We start from the raw sequence: 9,321 nt of genomic DNA on the forward strand, positions 1-9,321 counted from the left end.
ACTTTCAAGTGCCTCTTTCATCCATTCCTTACCACTCATTTTGATAGTAAAAATATAATTCCCTGTACCATACGTAATGAAAAGACCGATCCCGTGGCCCTCAGGTGAGATCAGCATCTTTATAGTATCATATTCCATTTTATAATAAATGGAATGCTAACAGCACTCTTCATTAATTGGTGCTACCTAGTTGCTACAACTTGTACTTAATTATTCCAAACAAATCTAAGACGACATATTATGCTGCAGTCTTTTCTTCTTTCCCTTTTCGCCAACCCAACTATATAATAAAAGTAGAAAAGAGTAAGTTGCATATAAACTTTATGGAAGTTGGATATTATTATTAATTATGGTTGGGGAAGAATAAAACAATGAAAACAAAGGGTGGATATGCATGAGTGTGGGCAGCAGCATAGTAAGGCAACAGCCGATACATTCGGGGAGAGGAATTTACAGAGCAGAACTATTAGTGCACCCAATACAGCGTTATTGGTTGTAAAAGTTGTTTCCTTTAGGTGGGTTAATTTACCAGACAACCATCCAAATTGAACCATACCCATGTTTCCATGAAATTTCATCTTATATTCGGTCCCATGCACATGTGAATTGCAATCGTCTGTGGGCCTCAGTAGATTTGGGTGTGTGAAAGCTTGGTGATTCTACGTACTCATTTCCACTCCATAACAAATTAGTAGTATTCCTATCTTCGCCTATTTAGCTTTACCTGCCCTACCTAATGGTAGTGTACTCAAACCAGAGAACTTCCACCATACTCTAACACTATGATTTGGCCCTTTTTTTTTTATTAAGTTTTTCAGACAACTAAAATTAACCCAACATTCTATGAGAGAACAGGTTGATCTATGCTTATTAAATTGATGAAGATACTGCTTTCTTTATTTCAAATGCACGTGCCTAATGCGTTATACCAGCATGCCCACAAAGGCCACTTACAGATCTGACAAGACACTGGGCCATCTCTGACAACTACTTCATTGAAAAAAGTGGGTCACTCGAGTAGATGGAAGGACTGGGTACATGCCTAAAAGTATTGCAAAAAATGGCAAAAAAAAATGGATTTTTCAAAAATAGGGAAATTGTTTAATGCTACCTACCCACTTCATGTTTTTACTGTCTTTTTTTAATCTTAAAAAGAAATGATTTAAAGTTATCCATTCGGAAGCCTTTTGGATCCTGCTTTTGAGTCCTGCAGTCAGTAAATCGGCTAAAATATTTAAACATACAATGAGAACAAAAAGTAAGATTCAGTCAATTATCTGTTTATGATCTTCACTTTGTTAATTGCACTAGCATCTAAGTTGTTGCAACCAGTTGCACTGGAAAGGTACAGAACGAGCAAAATGGAAATCAGCCATGGTTTGAGCAGTGTGATAGAAAGCCCCGTGTTTTGCAACTAATCATTGGCAGCATCGATTGCAAACACCTGTGCACAATCAATGCTATCAATGTGAATATTTACTTCTCATATGAAATGAAAATTATGAGGCAGACAATAAAAGATAACTACTCATCCAACTTGCGGCCCGACCATAAATCATGCTTCTTTTGGTATAAATAAATATATCGAGATTCAGCAAAGTCTGCAACTGCCTACAGTTTACGGCATCCTCCTCAAAAGAAAACTGTACGGTTACTTTGTAATTTGCTGCTTCTTTTCTTACCTGGGGAGATGCAGGGGTGCTCGTGTGGCATGTTTCTTAATCCTTCAGTCCGGGCTGGACTATGGTTGAGCCATTTTCTATAACATTTTTCCTTCCATCACTCTGCAAATCCCCAATAATAATATATTCAAGCAAATATTTTCCATCTCTCGTCTAACTGACCATTTTCAATTACCGTTTGGCATTTGATAGACAAGTCCTTAAAATGAGAATGAAGGTGACCCCAACAGCCAACACGTATGCTTGAGCACTTTTTAAGTTTTAGCAGTAGAGAACCAAAAATCTAGCCTAAGTCAAACTTAATTCAAGTTAAATAGGACACGTATAAGCCTATAAACACTATAATTCCTGTAGCAAAAAAGGAAACTAGAGAACTTCATGCCTACATTGTGAAATATACATCAACAAACCAGCCGCTGTTCTCATGTATCTTCTGCATGGCTTTGAGTTACAAAAACACTTTAACAAATATCAGACACACAGACATATAATCCACCATTTACTGATTATATATTTACTCTTGAAAGAAGATATCTTCTTTTGAGGATCATTTCAATAAAGGCAAGTAACATCAGAAACCTGGCAAAAAGTACACAACTAGGATCTTGACTTTTTAGAAACTGAATATCTCATTGCATAAAATTATCTGAAGTTGAACTCCAACTAGAAGTAAGAAAGAAAATTATTAATAATTAAATGCGGAAGATTAAAAATGTTATTCCTTCTCTAATTCCTGAAATGACACTATATAATGGAAGGAGAAAAAGCCCATGAAATCAGTAAAGAAGCAGTCTCAGATAATTCACTCATCAATTAATACATGTCCATACTTGAAACAGAAAGAGCAAAATATTTCCATGAGGGTGGTCTAAGAAAATAAATAAGCAATCGAAGTGAAAGTTACATAAATTTGAGAGTAAAGTAGAATATTGTGTACAGCAAGTGTGAAAACATGTCTAATAAAAGGAAAAGAAAGATGAGTTGATAGCTGAATGGATATGAAATTGTTGCACCTGGTGAATCAATTGAATTTAAAATCCCATAGGCATGAAGCAAAAATATAACAAAGAAAAAAAAAAAAAAAAGGATTCTCATGCATCAACATGTAGTAATCAGCTCTTATAAGGCTGTGATATGTTTTTGTTCTAGTACTTGGGAAAATATTCACATAAATGGTATATATTGCTAAACATACATTGTTTGTCACCATCAGAACAGGGAAGAAGCCCTGAATTTTTCAGATAAATATTTGAAAGCATGGCCATCCATTCAACATTCACCTGAAAAAAAATAAAGAGAAAAATGGAGGAAAATCCTTTATTCGTGACTTCATATGGCATTTGCTCGAATATTTTATATGTACATACTGACTTAACACAGAACGAAAAGTGAAATAACATTTTTTTAGTTACTACTTCTTACCCAGTTATTTATAGCTCATACTGGCCTCTAACAAACCTCAAATCAAGTCAAACAGAAGGAAGAAATAACTAAGTTTCAATTAGATAAAGGGTTAGAAAGCTCACATTTGATTACAAAGAGAGGCAAGGTTCATCCACTTTATTCTTTCCAGTTGTATGGTGCACGCTCGACAACTAAATAATCATCCCTGATATCCTTCACAACTCGTATCTCATCATCAAGGTAAACAGTTTCAAACCTATACAGAATCTTACAATCAGAAAAACACTTCTCGGCTTTCTCAAAAAGAACAGGAAACCGTATCCATAAGAAATTGCCATCAAACACAAGGAAATATTTACTATCAGTATTAAACATGTTTTTATAGAATTGCAACTTAAGAAAAGGCATCAAGGAGGAGTGGACCTTATTGTCAAATGCTAAGCTTGGAACCCAGAGTTCCTAATGTAAATCAAGACCTAAAATTATGTATTACTGCAAAATAAATGAGAATTATTACAGTCAATAATATATATAAAAAAGATACAAGTGCTCACCAACCCTGCCCAAATGGAGGCAACGGGAACTCCCAGTTTTTTCCCCTGAGAACCGCACTCGTAAACCTAGAAATTCAAAATACAATTTTATTCAGTCGTTAAGCGAGAGGAAAAGAAGGAAAAGTAGGTTTTGCTGAAGAAGGAGTAATTACTTGAAATTCACTCTCTGAGACGACGCAATTTCAATGCTGGACCGAACGAAGAAAACTCCGTCGGGTGGAAAGGTAATAACGTTATTGAGGGTCTTGTTGTCGACGTCTATGACCTGCAAAACGTCGCCGGCTTGAGTACCGAAGAGGTAAGCTTTCTCTATAATGAAGAGCTGCTCTTTCTCCGTAGTCCATAGAAGCCGCCACGTGGCGGATAGGGAGTCGCCTGTGGTGACAGTATTGCGGCCCAGAACGGCCATGGCATCAATGGCTTTGATTATTGAATCGCGTTTGTTAGTGTCGTTTTGGGTTTTGAGACCCCGCTCCTGGTCGGAGATGAGATTGAGGAGGTGTTGTTTGGCTGATTGGGTGGTGAGGGAGGAGCATGTGATTTTAGGTCTAGGATAGTGAGGAGGCCGTGGTTTTTGTTTGGTGGTAGTGGAGACAGTAAGAGGAGACGATAGAGTGAGAGCCGCGAGTGACATGGTGCTTGGGTTTCTCTATTTCTTCGCGCCACCACCAACTGATTAAAAAAAAAAATTGAAATCTGTGGTTCAAACACAGTTGGACTTTGGGGGATAAAACTGTAATCAATGGCGTCCAATATCCCAATTTCAATTTTCTGGGCCAACCCAAAATAGCTGTTTATGATTGGTTGGGATCGACACCAGTAGCCAAGGAATACTATACGTGGATTGAAGGGACTGTTTCCGATTTCTTGCTTGCTTGTCTCCTGCCTGACATTGTTCTAGGATGGCATGGCGGCTTCATGCTAACAATGGCTTCATAGCTCTGTGTCCTTGCCTGCTTTCACCTTTCAAATTTTAATAACGAACATTATAAAATGATTGATCCCAATTTCTAAAGCATGTGAGCTTAGAGCTTATCTGTCTGTTTTAACATTTTACAAAGAGAAGCTCATACTTGAGCCGATGGTGAAATTTTGCTAATTAAAAGATTTGCCGCGAAACTTGCTGAATACACAATGTTGTGTTTTTCCTTCTTCTCTTTAATCAAGTATTCCTGCTGATTTAAGATTTAATATTCATCTTAATTATCAATTTTACAGTTACAAAATAGACTACAAGTATACCAAATACTTAACTTATTTTTAAATAATAATAATAATATAACCATATGAAAACGAACACACTTAATTCAAATTTATTTTTGAAAAAGAAAAAATTGAAAGAACTATAATATATCACTTGCTTCCCTTTGTGATTAATAATTTATTTTTCTCACAACCCAGACATAGGTTTAATGAAATATTCGTGCTGGATTACTACAATAGATTGGACCAAACTATGAGGCCTTGAAACCAAACCTTGAGACCTTCTAAGTTCAGAAACCAGGGCCTTAAAAATGGAATACTAAAATTCATGTAGGAAGTTTGTTTATTTTATACATGTTCCCCGACGTGTAAACATCAGGCTCCAATTAAAATTTGAATATAATGATAGAACCTCCACCCAAAATGTATCCACTCAAAACATCGTGCTAGTGATGAAAACAGTGACATGTGAACTTAACAAAATAGCAGGGACAAGAGATGCCTCAAACTGCAATTCCATGATTACTAATTTTTGAAACCTCCTTTGTCAAAACATTCCGTTCTCGCTTTGCCTGAGACGCAAGGCTGGAAACCTGCAAATCAATTATTCCATATAAGCAATGCTTCCAAGGAAAACAGCAGCAGTCATCCAGGTTTATGGTCTATGCATTTCATTATATGACAATCAATATACTTATATATTTTCAAAAACCAAGTCCATTCATAATATTCGAAGAACATACCTGCGATCGAAACCGAGATGCCTCTCTGCTTGGAAGTTCTCCAAGGGTATCTTTTAGTCCTGATGCGACATAATATAAGGAAGTTTTCTCAGCCTTACAAATGCTGAAAATAATTCAATGAACCTAATTGAGAGAGAGTACTTGAATACCTGCTGCTTGTCTTTCAATCTTATAAGCTGACTGAATTACACTTCGGATCTGCTTGCCTGCTTGCCTGAAACAAAATTGAATATGTCCAATGGCAATAATTAGCCTCAAGAGGCAGAAGTTAACATTACACTGTACTTCATTTGAAATTACAAACCTGAGTTTTGTCCGGCCACGGATCAGCTCGTCTTCGGCTACTGACGCACTTCGCTGGAAGCATAAATTTATGAAATATATTTCATAGATGCTTGATTAAAGGACTTAAGTTGATCTAGGGAAATCCACTATAATTTGTGCAATACACATTTTCTAATGATATTCTAATGTACATTAAAGTTTCATCAAATAGGAACTAGAAGTCAATGTAATTCCAGGATGTATATTAAGAACAAGAAACTTTTGAAGTGGATATATACATCACCGCATGAACAGTTTGTTGGATAAAAGCTGTTTGAAAAGTCATTTCAGTAATTTAGATACTTTTCAATTCCCGGGGATTACCAATTCCCATTGAACACACAACCCAAAGCACTCTAATTAAAACAGCTCAAGTATACCTTAGGAAACAGTGAATTCTCTATTGTCATCAACATTTCATTCTTACCTTTAGATTATTATTAAAAAAAGAAAGAAAAGCTATAACTTATGTGTTTAACACAGAAGAATTCTAGAATCAGCCGAAACCAAGAGTATAAGTTCTCCACCACTGATGAACTTTCATGCATAAACTATGTACTTTTTAGGATAAGTGTATTTAACAATCCAATAAGCAGAAAAAATCCTGCTATTGAAAAACCAGCACACACCAGAGGAAGATAATTTTTGCTTCTTGGTTCAAAATCCTAATTTTCTGATTCGTAGAGATATCAGGGAAAATAAAATAGAAAACCTAAATTTTACATCACCAAGAATAGCCTATAAAACAACACTAGAAGACTGAGTAGATATGCTGAACTATAAACCAGTGGCTAGACACATTACATAGAACAGATGTCCAAAATAATAAAAACATGAAACAACATAGGCACATGATAATAGAATGCTTGTCAATAGTTTTCATCAGTTAAATCTAATGGGGAAAATGTTACCTCTAACTTCTCACTTTCAGCCTTAAGGCGGTCAATTGATTGTCTCAGTTCCTTTACTCTAATATCAGCTTTGGAAATCAAGGACTGCAACAAGAAATAGTAGGACATAAATGATAGTGGCTTTAAACTGATAAGATGTTTAATGGGTGTTGCTCACTATAATGAGCTTTCTTTTTTTGGTTCAAAATAATCTAATAAATTCAGAAAGATGCTTCCTGAACTGAGTGATTGTGTCGTAAACGGTAAAAACTGATAAATATATCACTGCATGGACCATGATGTGCAAAAACGAAATAGAAGATCCAAAAAACTGTTTGGGAGGCATTCATTCAAGCAATATCGAATAAGAAGCTAGAAAAAGCTCCTCCAACATTACTACAACAGGCTGTTTCAACTTTCCCTTGACATATCAAAATTCTACTACCTTCTATGCTGCAAACTCAAATAATCCTTTGAGTTGATACAAATTTGGGATAGCCATTTGTTTCCATACTTTTACCATAAAAAATGCGTATGATTGTGAGTAGGTTAACAGATTTGAACTTTCAGGAAGAAAATGGAATTCAAGATTCTGTTGCAAGTAGATATGGATTTCACTCTTTGAGAAATTGGAGTTTATAGAGACCTAACATTCCAATGTCCTGGGAGGGTAACTTTTTGCATGTAATTAGAAATCTCATTCATGTCCTTTTCTAAAATCCAAAATAAGAATAAGTAGTGGGTCTTCCAGAATCCAAACTGAGTATATGTATTTATTAGCTAAATAAACCCACCAACAAAAAGGACAGAAAGGGGACTCCATAAATCATAACATATAAGGCTAACGATATTTGACTCACCTCTTCGCTCTGAAAAAGACGCAAAGTCTTGTAATACAGTAAATGTCTTGGCCCTGGACATTGCAACAACTAGAAGTAAGAAGATGAAGAGAATTGCTTAATATGTCATTTAAGGAATTAAGCAAACTTAGCACTTGCAAGGCTGGGAATCGTAAACCTGCAAGTTCTCTAAGGAACAACTTTATCAAGACCCCTTAACAATTCTAAAACACTTAAACTAATCATTAAATTTGGTCATGACAAACACCAGCAGAACATAGAAAGAGCTAGTTTCAATGAATAGCGAGTTATGCATATACATTTGCTCGTACAATTACATGGTAGCATCATTTTCATCATATACAAAAAGGATAGAGACGGTTTTAATTGATGCCCATTGTTGCATAAACAACCTAGGAACCATACTTTTAAGTACCAGGAATCCCAAGCCAACAGCAGCACCGACGGTGATCAATGGATTCGAAGCTGCAATATTAATCCCCTCTGCAACAAAAATGTGAAACCTCAAAACCGAAAATTAATTCTCCAAGTTACAAGCAGAGCGTGCATGGATTGAATGGGTTGACGGAACAGACCTTTAACTTTGCCGAATGCCAAATCCTCGTAGACATCAAGTTGTGATTTGACATCTTTAAGTGACTCCTAGCAATTTAAAAGTATATAATAAAATAAATAAAATTTCCCCTTCTCCTAATTCTCGGCTAAAAAGAGAGAAAGAGAGAAGCGTACAATGGTTAGATTAAAATGAGCTGAGGAGGTGGAGCGAATTTCTGAAAGTCGAGATCTAGAAGCTTTGATAGCGTCGTTAACGTTCTGTTCGATGATCTTCTGGTATAGAAGAGCTTGCTCCACAGCGGAATCGATCCATGGAGTGACTTGTTCGGGAGCATTCGATTCGCTTTTAGAAGGGAAATCGCTGGGCGGCGATGGTGGTGGATTAGGGTTTGGACTATCTTCTGGTGAATCAGAGACCGTTGCCATGGGTGGTAATTGTTTTGCTATCTCAGAACCTTTCTCCTGCCCAAATTAGTTATGAGGGGCCAACCATACCAATCCCCGAATGTTCCATTTTACACCTGAAGGATCCGCTAGATAATAGGGTCAGTTTTACATAATGCCCCTTTACTTTTTTTTAGTTAACACTTAAGTTGAAATACTCTTTTTAAATTTAAAATTTAGTTTCCTTTAATCTAATTTTACTATTAAAATTAATAAATTAATGATGTCAAAGGTAAAATAGTTTTTTAGTTCTCAATATTTATATTTTTTTCAAATTGGTCCTTTGCCTTTAAAACAACATATTATTATAAAAATATTTAATTTTTCATATTTTAAACAAAAAGATACAAATTTTAAAAATTATATTAAAAAGAAGTATGAAAAAAACTCTTTCAAACTGAAAAGTAAAAAATAAAATAATTTTTAAAAATATTTTAAATTTATAAAAACCCAAAATTCAATGATATTTAAATTAGACTACACCGGTTGGATTAAGAATCAACTGAGTTGTGAGAGGTAAAAAATGATTAACCTACAAATCGATATGGACTGATTGAACCAAGCCAAAAAGCCAATTGAATCTGTTGTTGATTTGGTTTTTATAATTTTTTTTTATTTTTTAACAATTTATATGCTTTGATCTAGTTGATTAGTCTTTCTTA

General features: G+C 35.3%; 2 protein-coding genes across 5 annotated transcripts; both read right to left on the bottom strand.

Annotated features, from left to right (window-relative positions):
- Nucleotides 1-1,161: 1,161 nt before the first annotated feature.
- LOC108469574 (probable plastid-lipid-associated protein 11, chloroplastic) lies at nucleotides 1,162-4,775 on the bottom strand. 4 transcript variants are annotated; one of them, XR_001869154.2, is made up of 6 exons: nucleotides 3,793-4,775; nucleotides 3,641-3,706; nucleotides 3,209-3,342; nucleotides 2,878-2,962; nucleotides 1,683-1,784; nucleotides 1,162-1,444 (listed from the first exon to the last, which is right to left on the bottom strand). XR_001869154.2 is itself a non-coding variant. In XM_017770478.2 (4 exons), exons 1-3 carry the CDS (start codon nucleotides 4,272-4,274, stop codon nucleotides 3,243-3,245), a joined length of 648 nt encoding a protein of 215 aa, XP_017625967.1. In that variant the 5' UTR covers nucleotides 4,275-4,774; the 3' UTR covers nucleotides 2,771-2,962; nucleotides 3,209-3,242. The 4 variants fall into 4 exon arrangements, 1 of the variants encoding a protein (XP_017625967.1); XR_001869153.2 differs by lacking the exon at nucleotides 1,683-1,784; XR_008285703.1 differs by lacking the exons at nucleotides 1,162-1,444; nucleotides 1,683-1,784 and adding an exon at nucleotides 2,463-2,695.
- A 231-nt stretch (nucleotides 4,776-5,006) lies between these two features.
- On the bottom strand, nucleotides 5,007-8,779 carry LOC108464180 (uncharacterized). The gene is made up of 9 exons (XM_017764363.2): nucleotides 8,390-8,779; nucleotides 8,236-8,302; nucleotides 8,066-8,143; nucleotides 7,661-7,713; nucleotides 6,822-6,905; nucleotides 5,891-5,943; nucleotides 5,736-5,800; nucleotides 5,587-5,645; nucleotides 5,007-5,436 (listed from the first exon to the last, which is right to left on the bottom strand). The coding sequence occupies exons 1-9, from the start codon at nucleotides 8,639-8,641 to the stop codon at nucleotides 5,347-5,349; spliced, it is 801 nt and encodes a 266-aa protein (XP_017619852.1). The 5' UTR covers nucleotides 8,642-8,779; the 3' UTR covers nucleotides 5,007-5,346.
- Nucleotides 8,780-9,321: the final 542 nt, after the last annotated feature.

This window comes from Gossypium arboreum, chromosome 7 (assembly GCF_025698485.1).
Source record: "Gossypium arboreum isolate Shixiya-1 chromosome 7, ASM2569848v2, whole genome shotgun sequence".
Taxonomy (NCBI): domain Eukaryota; kingdom Viridiplantae; phylum Streptophyta; class Magnoliopsida; order Malvales; family Malvaceae; genus Gossypium; species Gossypium arboreum.